Raw genomic sequence first — 14,496 nt, 5'->3', positions numbered from 1 at the left:
TACACACATACATGTCTGTGTGTGTAGGGTGCATGTATGTTTATGGGCATATTATATATCTTATTACATTTCCCTCCTCCTCATTCCTGATTTTCAGGTCCTGATATTAGACTTTTTTTTTTTTTTTTTTTTTTTTTTTTTTTTTTTGAGACAGTCTCTCCTTGTCACCAAGGTTGGAGTGCAGTGGTGCGATCTCGGCTCCCTGCAACCTCTGCCTCCCGGGCTCAAGCAATCCTCCTGCCTCAGCCTCCCAAGTAGCTGGGACTACAGGCATACACCACCACGTCCAGCTAATTTTTGTATTTTTGGTACAGATGGGGTTTTGCCATGCTGGCCAGGCTTGTCTCGAACTCCTGGCCTCAAGTGATCCACCCACCTTGGCCTCACAAAGTGCTGGGATTACAGGCGTGAGTCACCGCATCTGTCCTATACACTTCTTAAGTAAAGAACTAATACTTACTTATTTTTTTCTCTGATTTCTTGCAATGTTTTAGATTTCTCTGCCATCCCTATGAATGGAATGAACAAACATGCACTCATTTTACATGTATGTGGAAGGTTGTGGATCTAAGGAGATGTTTTTCTTCACTATCTACAGGCATTGATTCTTGTCAACAATAAAATTAGCAAAATTAGCCCTGGAGCATTTACACCTTTGGTGAAGTTGGAACGACTTTATCTGTCCAAGAATCAGCTGAAGGAATTGCCAGAAAAAATGCCCAAAACTCTTCAGGAGCTGCGTGCCCATGAGAATGAGATCACCAAAGTGCGAAAAACTACTTTCAATGGACTGAACCAGATGATTGTCATAGGTACAGACATTTTTATAACTTGAAGAGCAAAACTCAAGTTTTACCTTAAGAAATTTCAACTGGGTTTTAGGTGCAGTAAGGTAAATCAGCTACAACCTACATGCCTGGAGCCTATGTGATTTTTAAGAGCAGGGCCAAGAGAAATTGGGATTTTGAATCTGGACCTTACAGTGATATTTTTATGTCTGTTCTTGAGTATCTGAGAACACGGAGAAAACCCTAGGGCTGAAGTTACCCTACCACACGCACAATATGCAAAAATGAGTTTAAATAGTGCTTAACTAGAGATATTTTGAGATACCTTTTCATTTTGGGGACCTGTTGTATTCTAAACACTCATAAATCATTTGCTTTAAAAATACGTTATGGCTGGGTGTGGTGGCTCACGCCTGTAGTCCCAGCACTTTGGGAAGGTGGAGCAGGCGGATCACGAGGTCAGGAGATTGAGACTATCTTGGCTAACACGGTGAAAACCCGTCTCTACTACAAATACAAAAAATTAGTGGTTGCGGGGCGGGTAGTTCCAGCTACTAGGGAGGCGGAGGCAGGAGAATGGCGTGAACCCGGGAGGCAGAGCTTGCCGTGAGCCGAGATCGCGCCACTGTACTTCAGCCTGGGCAAGAGAACAAAACTCCGTCTCAAAACGAAACAAAACAAAACAAAAGTGATAATGTTTCACTAAACATATAGTAAAAATTGTAATTTTATTATTGGCTTATAAAATGCTAGATTGAAATTCTTTAACAAAATTTTAAAATACCTTAGGAAAGTAATAAATAACATAAGATGGGAATTGTAAACTTGCTTTAGTTGATTTCTGGGCAAACCTCTGTATTCGTCTTAAATAATTTTATTGTTATTGCTTTCACTAATAGTCTTTTTCATAAGTCATTATTATTCATAAGTCATTGTTGGTTTGGCTTTTGTTTGTTTTAATAAGGGAAATTTTTATCCCATTTTGCTATTTTCCTGAGGAGCATGCCCTTTAATTTCACTTTTGTTTTTCAGTCAAGTTGATATTAATCCCTATTTCTTTATAGATTGCTTGCTGAAACAGATACTACAGTGACTAGTAATATCCTAAAATTTCCTCTAAAATCCTTCCTCTTATTACATTTGTAGAACTGGGCACCAATCCGCTGAAGAGCTCAGGAATTGAAAATGGGGCTTTCCAGGGAATGAAGAAGCTCTCCTACATCCGCATTGCTGACACCAATATCACCAGCATTCCTCAAGGTGATAGAGGATTCTCCAAAGCATTTTGAAAAATTTAAATTCAAAGACTTTAATTAAAAAAAAATCTTGTGGAAACTTGAATTGTCACTTAAGAGACCAACCTTATTTGCAGCAAATTCTCTATTACTGTTAGTGTTTCATCTAGTGTTTACATTTCCAGCAAATTCTCTATTACTGCTAGTGTTACATCCAGTGATTCAGTCTGGGGCCACCGGGCCATCCAGGCTCACTGTAGAGATGGGTAGACTCCTGTTAATGTCTACTCTAAGACACAACTTAATGCACAGTGATTTTACAATATTGTGAAATCACAAAGAAAAGCTATATTTATTTAAAAAATTAGCATGCCTTGATGTTTGCAAAAAAAAAAAAAAGACATATGGGAGTACCTCTGAAATTAATCCAATTTTCACGTTGGGTCTGCAATACCTTAGGGAATTTTTTTTCCAGTTATTAATATCTAAATGATAGTGGTAGTTGTGTGTTGTGAAGAGTGTAGATTTTGGAGTCAGTTTGCTGGAGCCCAAATTGCCATCAAATTGTTCAAAGACTTTGAAAAAGTTATTCGTTTGTCCTCTATCTCTTTATCTGTCAAGTGGAAATAATACTGCTGTCCACTTCATCAAGTTGTTTTAAAGTTAAATAAATAATTAGAGAAATATTTAGGATATAGATAAGTAGGGAATTAATATAACTCTCTATTATTCGTTTAAAATGTTCTGAACAATCAGTATATGTAGGCGATGTACCACACACTTAAGACAGGGCAGGGAATAGGATATGCTACATGCCTTTAGGAGCTTACTATCTAAAACCAAGCCAGACAAATACACAGCAATGACCACATAGCCACAAGGGTAATTTAATTGTTCCAAGGGATTCCCAGGAGAGGCACAAAAACCAGTCTTTGTGAATTAGAAAAGGCATCAAACCACCAATAAAAAAATTCCTCTAACTTGCACATCATTCCTACTCTTGGTTTTTTCAGTCTCACAAAAGCCCTCTGTATTCTCTAGTTTTACCCTCAGTGTGTCCCTTTCTTAACTTAGATGCCTTGTTCTTGAGTGCCTACAAAAATGTAGGCATTTGGCCACAGAAAACATCAGTTGTGCTTTATTGTTCTTTTATAGAAATTTTGACTCCTGAAAGTACATATTCCATAGGATGCTTTCTTACCACCCCTTGCCCTATTCCTAGTCTTTTGAATACAGAGCATGCTTTTGATTTCCTTAGTAGCAACTACTGGGATAGGTAGATATGTAGATGATAAAGACTGATTTATAGGCCGGGCGCGGTGGCTCAAGCCTGTAATCCCAGCACTTTGGGAGGCCGAGACGGGCGGATCACAAGGTCAGGAGATCGAGACCATCCTGGCTAACACAGTGAAACCCCCTCTCTACTAAAAATACAAAAACTAGCCGGGCGAGGTGGCGGGCGCCTGTAGTCCCAGCTACTCGGGAGGCTGAGGCAGGAGAATGGCGTAAACCCGGGAGGCGGAGCTTGCAGTGAGCTGAGATCCGGCCACTGCACTCCAGTCCGGGCGACAGAGCGAGACTCCGCCTCAAAAAAAAAAAAAAAAAAAAAAAAAGACTGATTTATAATTTATAAAGCACTTTCGTGTTGAATCTCCAATTTGTTGCATGTACCAAGTGATCTTTTGGTATCCCCAGTGCAGGAATGAAATATTTATATCTCAGATAGATATAAATTGGGGTTTGAGAGAGAGAGAGAGAGAGAGAGAGAGAGAGAGAGATTAGATAGATAGATCTTGCTAAAATTCTTGCTGAAATTTATTTCATGCAGCCAGATGACTTACATTTAGCACAGTCTCAGACTTTGCTGTCCCTCTTAATGCATGCTCCAAAATATCCTTCACTCATACCTTTTGTCATTTCATGGTCTCTTTTCCTTTACTTTGCTATGTCTTCTATCTATCCCAAGTATTCTTTCCTCATCATTTATAGCTTGCTTTTATTTACCACCACTTAATAGAAAAGTTAAGTAACTACAATTTATTAAGCATGTATTTAGTTCCGTGTATCATGCCAAATGCTTGTCATGGAGTCTTTTATATGATTCTTACAACATCCCTATATAGTAGTGTTATCATTCCTGTTTCATGAAAGTGGAAAATGAGGCTTAAACAGGTAAAGACAATTATAATTAAGTTCGTAGAGTTAGGAAGCGGCAGAGATGGAATTGTGTGGTGCTGATGTCAGAACTCGTGTGTTTAACTATTTCGCTGTGTTGGCATATTAAGTCCTTCTTTCTATTCATCGTTAACGCCTATCTAATACATGATTCCACCTTGCTTAGGCTGGGATACTTATGCCTGAATATCAGCAACCTCCTGGTGATATTTTCTCCCATCACTCATGGAAATGGAAAGGCAGTAGAAAGTAGTGTAGAGACTATAAAAATCATACTCTTAGACCAACCTGGGTGAGAGACCTAACTCAGTCATTTAGTTGTACTGTGACTTTAGGATAATTATTCTGCATTTCTATAACCTCAGGTTTGTTATCTGTTACATAGAGCTATTAATAACACTTATCCACTAGGATTATTGTGAGGATTACTATGTAGAAGTAAGGCTTGTAATGTACACACAAGTACTTGGCCCAATATAAACCTCAATATATTTTATCTTAAAAAAGGAAAAGAAAAAAGAAAATTTAAAATAAATAAATAAATAAAAGAACTAGAGTATGGGTTCTTTAACTCAATGCCACAGTTGCAGAAGCTAATGATGCACTTTATAAATTTGTCTATCTCAAACCTTTGCAAAGTTTTCTCCCATAGTCAAACTTCTTCCTAACTATAACTTTACATTTGGGAAACTGACATCCCAAAACGGGAGACACTTTGAAACTAAGTAAGGGTGATGGATATGATAGCAATTGGTGTCCTAGAGGCACTGCATTAAAAAATACCATATCTTCATGGTGATAGAGAAGAAAGGGTGTGTATTAAACTTGCTCTGTTATAAACACACTTGCTCTACTATGGGGGTATTTAAAAGCATATTTGTTTATTCTCAGGAGAATCAAGTGGTTGAAATCCCTCATTCCCAGAGTGATTGTGATTTCCTAACATTTATTTATAAGAAAAATGTACTTGTTATTTCATTTCCTCCAGTTAAGAACATGCTATTTTAACTTCTTTTTTGCCATCTATCAGCATATTACATTCCCTACCTAATAGAAAGATAATCTACAAAATTTGTAACTTTGAGTCTTATTTCCTTATCTGTGAAAGGGGATGAGTGACCAATAGTTTATATTTTGAGAGGCTTAAAGGATTTGAGGTAGGAAAAGTGCCAAGGTCAATGTTCGGTGAGTAACAGACATACAATAAATAGATGTTCCTTTTCCTAGCAGCTACCACACAAAATATGCTACCATAGGAAACTAAGAAACATTTTCAAGTCAAATATGGACTAAACTATTCTATTAAATGGACAATGTAAACAGAATTCAGTGTGATGTGATAAAAATTTTAGAGAAAATGAAACCTATGGTTTTTCAGTTCTGTGTCTTCATAGACAGATAGTCAAGACTTTCTGCCAATCAGATGTTCTTTCTACACGTAACCAATTTGCTATTTTCTCTGTATCTACTGCTATTAAGTGGAACAATATGCTATTTTAAAAGCTGTATAAAATATAATACATCTTCAGACGCTAGGAGGAAATGAAAATAAAATATTTAAACTTTTATATTTATAATACTCAATCTTTGGAAATTACAGCCATGCAAGTACTATCTAGAGGTTTAGTGGGTACTTTGGATCTAAAATTATTCCCCCAGGTGTTCCACATATGGTAGATCACTTGATTATAGACCTCTCCACTCCTCTTGCATAAACATTCTGGATTTAATAGGAATGAGTAAACGTTAGCTGTTTCTACACAGACATTTTGCGGAGGTATTTGATGTTTTTATGGAAAAGTCAATTAAGGCTAAGACCAGCACAGCATATCAGTGTTAATTTTTAATGATGCTCATTAATGAAATCGACAATTAAGTTTATATATGGGTTCGATTTATATGTAATCTCTTCATTGTGGTTCGAATAGTGACCTTCCCACTTTGCAGTTACTATCTTTTATCAATGTCAATTTTAGCCCATTAACAAAGGTAGAAGAGAATAATGAGACTCAGCATTGACTTCAGTTCTTCTATTCCAAGAACAAAAATCAACTACATGATAAAAACAATCCAGGTTTTTGTTAAAGTCAACCTAAGAGAAAAATAGTAAGGGCTTCCTCTACTTCCAAAAGCACACATTATTATAAAAGGGATGAAAAAAAAGATAAGTAAAACTGTTTCTTTGAAACTGTGTCTTTTAGAAAATTGATGGCATATGTCTTCTTTAAGTCTGTCCACATTCCATACTTATAATGTTCATCTGCTAATTTAACATCTTCAACTTCACATCCAGGTCTTCCTCCTTCCCTTACTGAATTACATCTTGATGGCAACAAAATCAGCAGAGTTGATGCAGCTAGCCTGAAAGGACTGAATAATTTGGCTAAGTAATAATCTTTCATTACATTCTATCAGAACAATGGCTAGGTATATTAGTGCTTATATGATAAGAATTAAAAACTTGATGATTGATTTTTGACTGTACTACATTTTTGCTGCTGCTGTTGTTTCTAATTATCTCAAACTTCAGCATATCTAATGATTTCTTGAGAAGAAGCCCATGAAATAGTTACATTTACTGAAACCACCAAGATCAGCTTCACATTTTATTAATACTACACTGTTTACAGATTAGTTATATTTTATACACAAAGTGTGTGATTAAATCAGTATGTGCATTTAATATGTTCTAACTTAGTTGCATCAAACAGAAGGTTAAGTAAATTATAACACAGTTTACAGAATTTGAAAATACATTAAAATGAAATCTAGCAAGACAGAGAAATATTGAGCATCACACAAATCACTATTTTAATAGTTATGAGATTCTCTAACCCCCTTTTCTCTGAAAAGTTTAAAATAAAGTATCTCTGGACATTTAATGTAGATCAACAAAAGAAAAGCTTTTGTTGTTTTGTTTTTGCTGGCTCTTCTTAATGATTTTTTTAAAAAATAAGTGATACTAGTACTTGTCGTGGTTTCAAACATAACTTCAATCTGGCAAACATTTTCATTTGTCTTCAAGGAACACTATGTTATTTTTGATCTGTATATATTGCTGACTGTCCCTACAGAGAAGCACAGTATCATGCCAGATTTACTCACTCCCGTTTTTATATATACATTTCATGGTGGATAAATAAATATAAAATATATCTTTGAATATATATATATAGTTATATATATGCGTGTGTGTGTGTGTGTGTGTGTATAATCAACTCCTTTACTAGGTAAAATATTCTTTGATGGGAAAAGTGGTTTTTGATCCATGAGATCTCTGTCCCTCACAATGCCTAACATAATATCATGCACATAATAAGTTTTCAAGAACATTTGTTTATTAAATATACAAATAAATATTTGAATAAGTGAACGGTTTTTAAAAATAAATTATTAGGAATATTATGTTCTAATAATATTAATAACTTAGGATATTGTAAGAAATAGGAGACTATGGCCAATCACGTTCTGTCAGATGTATCTCAAAGAGAGTGACTTCGAGCCGAGACTTTAACAATACATGGGCTTTGTCCAGGCTCAGAGAGATTGGAGAAAGCACTCCAAGAACTGGGAACAGTTAAGTACAGAAACAAAAAATGTCCTTTCCTATAGACTTGGTTAATTACACAATGCATGTAAGAAAGGCATCCATGTGTGGTGTTTGCTTTCATTTCTGCTTTCTGTTGCAGGTTGGGATTGAGTTTCAACAGCATCTCTACTGTCGACAATGGCTCTCTGGCCAACACGCCTCATCTGAGGGAGCTTCACTTGGACAACAACAAGCTTACCAGAGTACCTGGTGGGCTGGCAGAGCATAAGTACATCCAGGTAATGCAAAGCCACTGCTTATGTGAGGAATATCCAGAGAGCAAGACTCCCACCCCGCTTATAGGATGCTAGGAGACAGGAAGCTCTTCTTAGAATTTTTTTTTCAGAGTGTCTTAGTTAGAATTTCTATGACAAAATACCATAACAAAATTAAATCAAGAAGCACAACTTACATTAGCTAGATTTCAATAAAGTTTTTGATTTAAAAGTATGGAGATGAAACTTAGAGTCTTTTGTAATGCTGATTTTTTTCAATAGGGGTGCTGTTGGTGGTGGTGCCATAGTGAGTAGGGGGAGTTTGAAGCCACAAGTAAAATCAAAATTCTTTTTTTTTCACCGTCATTATTAATTTTAGTTTTCAAATTATTCAAGAATTGACTGGGAGGAGCTTCTATGGTCTAGCTCTTGCCTCTTTTTGGCATAGCCTCATCATTTTTCTTTATTTCCTCTAAAAAAAAGGGATACATTTCCAGAATGTGCAAGTTTGTTATATAGGTATACATGTGCCATGGTGGTTTGCTGCCCCTATTGACCTGTCCTCTAAGTTCCCCCCATCACCCCCTACACCCTGTTGTGTGTTTTGTTACCCTCTGTGTCCGTGTGTTCTCAATGTTCAACTTCCACTTATGAGTGAGAACATGCAATATTTAGTTTTCTGTTCCTGTGTTAGTTTGCTGAGGATAATGGCTTCTAGTTTCATTCATGTCCCTGCAAAGGACATGATCTCACTCCGTTTTATGACTGCATAGTATTCCATGGTGTATATGTACCACATTTCCTTTATCCAGTCTATCATTGATGGACATTTGCATTGGTTCCATGTTTTTGCTATTGTAAATAGTGCTGCAATAAATATATGTGTGCATGTGTCTTTATAGTAGAATGATTTATATTCCTTTGGGTATATACCCAGTAACAGGATTGCTGGGTCAAATGGTATTTCTTGTTCTAGATCCTTGAGGTATTGTTACACTGTCTTTCACAATGATTGAAATAATTTACACTCTCACTAACAATGTAAAAGCATTCCTATTTCTCCACAGCCTCATCAGCATCTACTATTTCCTGACTTTTTAATAATCACCATACTGACTGGTGTGAGATAATATGTCATCTCCAGCCACAGGGAATCATTAATCTATTTTATCTTTTTTTTTTTTTTTGTTTCATAGACCACAGTTTTGTATAGATTCTGAGAATTCTTTAGCATCTATAAATTTTATAATTTTATAAAACTGGTTTTATAATCTAATTTTGAGATAATTCTAGTATATGATATGAGTCTAATTCATTTTCTGTATGTGGGTAGCAATTGTCTCAATGTCATTTGCTGGAAATAATATTCTTTCTCCAATGAATTGTCTCATCTGTTGAAAATCACTCAATCATAAATGTAAGGGTTTATTTCTGGACTTTCAGTTCTATTACATTTATCTATATGTCTAGTCATATGACCGTATTATACCTTTCAATTACTGTAGCTTTTGATTAAGTTTTGAAAATAGAAAATGTAGGTTCTCCAACTTTGTTCTTTTTTTTTTCAGTTATTTTGGCTATTCTGGTTCCTTTGCATTCTATATCAATTTTATGATCAACTTTTTCATTTCTGGAAAAATATTCTTGTAAGGCTTTGAAAGGTATTGTTTTGAATCTACAGATCATTGGAAAGAATTACTATCTTAATAATATTGAGTCTTCCAAGTCACAAACAAGGGTTATTTATATCTTCTTTTCCTTTTCTCAACAGTTTTTGTCATCTTTAGCATACATGTCTTGCAATTCTTTTACTACATTCATTTTTTTCTTTTTGATGCTGTTTTGAATTGCTTTTTTGTTTGTTTGTTTGTTTTTTGTTTTGAGTTGGGAGTCTCGCTCTGTCGCCCAGGCTGGAGTGTAGTGGCGCCATCTCGGCTCACTGCAAGCTCCGCCTCCCGGGTTCACGCCATTCTCCTGTCTCCCGAGTATCTGGGACTACAGGCGCCTGCCACCAAGCCCGGCTAATTTTTTTTTGTATTTTAGTAGAGACGGGGTTTCACCGTGTTAGCCAGGATGGTCTGGATCTCCTGACCTCGTGATCTGCCCGTCTCGGCCTCCCAAAGTGCTGGGATTACAGGCGTGAGCCACCACGCCCAGCCTGTTTTGCAATGTTAATCTTTTTTATTTGTTTGCTGCTAATGTATAAAAATACAATTGATGTTTATATATTGAGCTATCCTGGTACTACCCCAAATTTGTTTTTAGTTGCAGTAATTTTTGTGAGTTCCTTTGGATATTCTATATTTAGGATATATTATTTGCAAATAGACAGCTTTAGTTATTTTATTTGGATTATTTTAAGTCCCCCCTCCCCCACAACCCACCCATTGCATTGGCTGGAATCTCCAGCACAATGTTGCATAAAGGTGATGAAATTAAACATCTTTGCCCTATTTGTTAGTTTAGGAGGAGGGGGCATTCATTTTACCATTAGTTACGATGTTAGTCACAGGTCTTCTATAGATGCTCTTTATTAAGTTGAGGAAGTTCCCTTCTATTTCTAGTTTACTGAAAACATTTATTATGAATGTTTTTTTTTCCTTACATGTTTTTCCTGCGTCTATTGGGATAATCATGCGAGTTTTGGCCTTTATATTTTTGATATAGTGTATTACATTGATATTACTTTGATTTTCATAAGTTAAACCAATTTTACAACCCTGAGATAAATCATTTTTGGTCCCATAGTATAAAATCATTTTATATGTTGTGAAATGTAGCTTCCTAACATTTTGTTAGAGATTTTTTGTCCATATTCATAAGAGAGATTTGATTACATTTTTTTTCTTATGATGAATTTTGTCTGGCTTTGGTCTTAGAAAATATTGACCCCATAGAATGAGTTTGGAATCTACTTTTATTTTGCTCTACACAGACTAATACTTATGTCTTGATATTTTCTTCTCTCACTTTCAAGATTAACCATAAATGCTCACCAAACACCCCTTCCTTTAGTTGTTAATCACTACTGGAATATAGAGGATGGTAAATGACAACAAGAAACTTCCAAAAGATGAGAATCATAAACCATGCATATAAGTGTTGCTTTCACTTTAATATTCCTTGTTTCTGTTTTTATATGATATCTACTAATTCACTTTTAAGCCCTTACAGAAACAAAGCCATTTTCGCCAGCACATGAATGTGAATGTCCTAGTGGGTAAAGCAAATATTTCAAGTTTTTTTTTTTTTTGAGACAAAGTCTCGCTCTGTCACCTAGGCTGGACTGCATGCAATGGCACGATCTCAGCTCACTGCAACCTCCGCCTCTCAGGTTCAAGCAATTCTCCTGCCTCAGCCTCCCAAGTAGCTGAGATTATAGGCATGCGCCGCTATGCCCGGCTAATTTTTGTATTTTTAGTAGAAACGGGATTTTGCCATGTTGGTCAGGCTGGTCTTGAACTCCTGACCTCGTGATCCACCCTTCTCAACCTCCCAAAGTGCTGAGATTGCAGACATAAACCACCACGCCTAGCCTTTCAAGTTATTTTTTTAAGGGAGTACTTCATAGGTTTTATAGCTCACTTAAGACCTTGTTGTCTTAGCGTTATGTTTTAACCTTGCTTGTATGATTTCAGAGAAGTTGCTTCTTGACCTACAGAACTTATATCCTCAAAGTGAAGTGTAAACTCATTTCTAACATTCTTTGTATAAGTCTGGTATTTAGCGACCCTAAGAAAATCTATGGACAAATTACCATTATCTTAAACATGATTGTAAAACATAATTCAGAAAAAATCTCTGATTAATTTTATTGCACTGTATTCATCAAGTAAAATGTATTATGTAAAATACATGTTTATTAAAACTTCCTAGGTCTATTTATTCTAAATGCTGTGATATTTAATATTTAAGAATTTCTTGGAATTCCTGATTCTTTATTTCAATTGCTGTACTTTATGCTCTCTTTTTCTTTTTCACTACACAGCACTTTCTCGTTCTATATAATTTTGTTAAAAGGTTTATATATTTTTTTGCCCTGAAAACATAATATTTCCTGTAGACCCAATATAGTCATGTAGACCTGATATATGAAATAACATTTATTCCTTCAACATATATTTATTGAACACCTGCTCTGTTCTAGTACTGGAGATACAGCCATAAATAAGCAGAACCATTCCTGTCTCATGGAGCTTTTACTCTAGAGGAGAGAAACAAACAATAGCAAATAAGCATAATATGTGACATATTGATAATGCTATGAAGAAAAATGCAGAAATGTAATTCTGCCCCAGAGAATGACAGAATGGGGTGATCAGGGAAGGTCTCTCTGGTAAGAAAAAGTGAATTACATGAGGCAGGAAGCCTTGAAGACACCTTAGAAATTATGCCAGGTTGAGTTAATGGTGTTGATAACTTAAGAAGAGATCATGCTTTGTGCGTTAGAAGAGCAGCAAGTAGACCAGATGATTGACTTGTACAGTAAGAGAAGAGGAGGTCAGAGTAGAAGGATATCAGACCATGTAGGATTTGTAGACCCCTTTGAGAACTTTAGATTTTATTATTCTGAATGAGATGGGAAACCACTGGAGTTCCGAGGCAAAGAACATATAATTTGGTTTACTTTTTAAAGCAATTGCTCTTAGAGCTTAAAAAAAAGGATAAAATTTCAGAAGGCAAAAGGGGAAGCAGGAAGAATAGTCAGGGCAACTTCAATCATTTGGAAAGAAACAATGGTGACTTGGACAAGGCTGTAGGAGTAGACATGGAGAAAAGAACTAGATTTAGTGTACATTTTGAAGGCTGAGCTAGCAAGATTTGTTGTTGATTATGTAGAGAGCATAAGGGAATTGGAACTCAAGGATAATGACAATGTATACAGCCTGAGCATCTGAAATGATTGGCATGCAATTTACTGAGATGGGGAAGACAAGACCAAAGAAGGGAAAAACAAATTTTCAAAAGGAAGGGAGAAATCAAAAGTTTAATCTGAGAAGTAGTCAGTTATTCAAAGTGGGGCCGGTTGCAGTGGCTCACGCCTGTAATCCAAGCACTTTGGGAGGCTGAGGTGGCTGGATCACTTGAGGGCAGAAGTTCAAGACCAGCCTGGCCAACATGGTAAAAACCCATCTCTACTAAAAACAAAAATTAGCCAGGCATGGTGGTGTGTGCCTGTAGTCCCAGCCACTCAGGAGGCTGAAGCAGGAGAATAGCTTCAACTTGGGAGGCAGAGGCTGCAATGCACTGAGGTCATGCCACTGCACTCCAGCCTGGGTGACAAAGCAAGACTCCATCTCAAAAAAAAAAAAAAAAAAAAAAAAAAAAAAAAAAAAGTGAAGGATGAAAAAATAATAAAAAGAATAAAATATTTACCTGAAGGGCCTCAACATATTTAGAGAATGATAATTATCTTCTGTCGTTTCATGTTGTAGGTTGTCTACCTTCATAACAACAATATCTCTGTAGTTGGATCAAGTGACTTCTGCCCACCTGGACACAATACCAAAAAGGCTTCTTATTCGGGTGTGAGTCTTTTCAGCAACCCGGTCCAGTACTGGGAGATACAGCCATCCACCTTCAGATGTGTCTATGTGCGCTCTGCCATTCAACTCGGAAACTATAAGTAATTCTCAAGAAAGCCCTCATTTTTATAACCTGGCAAAATCTTGTTAATGTCATTGCTAAAAAATAAATAAAAGCTAGATACTGGAAACCTAACTGCAATGTGGATGTTTTACCCACATGACTTATTATGCATAAAGCCAAATTTCCAGTTTAAGTAATTGCCTACAATAAAAAGAAATTTTGCCTGCCATTTTCAGATCATCTTTTGAAGCTTTCTGTTGTTAACTGAGCTATTAGAGATATTCTTATTTCACTAAATGTAAAATTTGGAGTAAATATATATGTCAATATTTAGTAAAGCTTTTCTTTTTGAATTTCCAGGAAAAAATAAAAAGAGTATGAGTCTTCTGTAATTCATTGAGCAGTTAGCTCCTTTGAGATAAAGTCAAATGCCAAACACTAGCTCTGTATTAATCCCCATTATTACTGGTAAAGCCTCATTTGAATGTGTGAATTCAATACAGGCTATGTAAAATTTTTGGTAATGTCATTATTTTGAAAAAATAAATTTAAAAATACATTGAAAATTACTATTGTATACAAGCTTAATTGTTAACATTCCCTAAACACAATTTTATGAAGAGAGAAGACATTGCTTTGTTGACAATAACAGTATATCTTTTCAAGTTCTCAGCTATTTCTTCTACCTCTCTCTGTCTTACATTTGAGTATGGTAACTTACGTCATCTATGTTCAATGTAAGCTTATAAAGCACAAAGCATACATTTCCTGATTGGTCTAGAGAACTGATGTTTCAATTTACTCCTCTGCTAAATAAATATTAAAACTATGATGTGACTTCATGTAATCATACTGAACATTTCTACAATTACTAGATGTATTAGACATAAGTATTTTCTTCAGTT

General features: G+C 35.8%; 1 protein-coding gene across 2 annotated transcripts in view; it reads left to right on the top strand.

Annotated features, from left to right (window-relative positions):
- Window positions 1-14,160, top strand: part of DCN (decorin) — a 37,818-nt gene extending 23,658 nt beyond the window's left edge. For both annotated transcript variants that reach the window (XM_010383941.1, XM_010383940.2), the window contains exons 4-8: window positions 599-812; window positions 1,935-2,048; window positions 6,492-6,585; window positions 7,888-8,026; window positions 13,438-14,160. In XM_010383941.1, coding sequence (XP_010382243.1) covers window positions 599-812; window positions 1,935-2,048; window positions 6,492-6,585; window positions 7,888-8,026; window positions 13,438-13,632 — 756 coding nt within the window. In that variant the 3' untranslated portion in view covers window positions 13,633-14,160. The remainder of the gene's footprint in view (window positions 1-598; window positions 813-1,934; window positions 2,049-6,491; window positions 6,586-7,887; window positions 8,027-13,437) is intronic.
- Window positions 14,161-14,496: the final 336 nt, after the last annotated feature.

This window comes from Rhinopithecus roxellana, chromosome 10 (genome assembly GCF_007565055.1).
Source record: "Rhinopithecus roxellana isolate Shanxi Qingling chromosome 10, ASM756505v1, whole genome shotgun sequence".
Classification (NCBI taxonomy): Eukaryota; Metazoa; Chordata; class Mammalia; order Primates; family Cercopithecidae; genus Rhinopithecus; species Rhinopithecus roxellana.
This window is presented reverse-complemented; position numbering and strand designations above follow the sequence as displayed.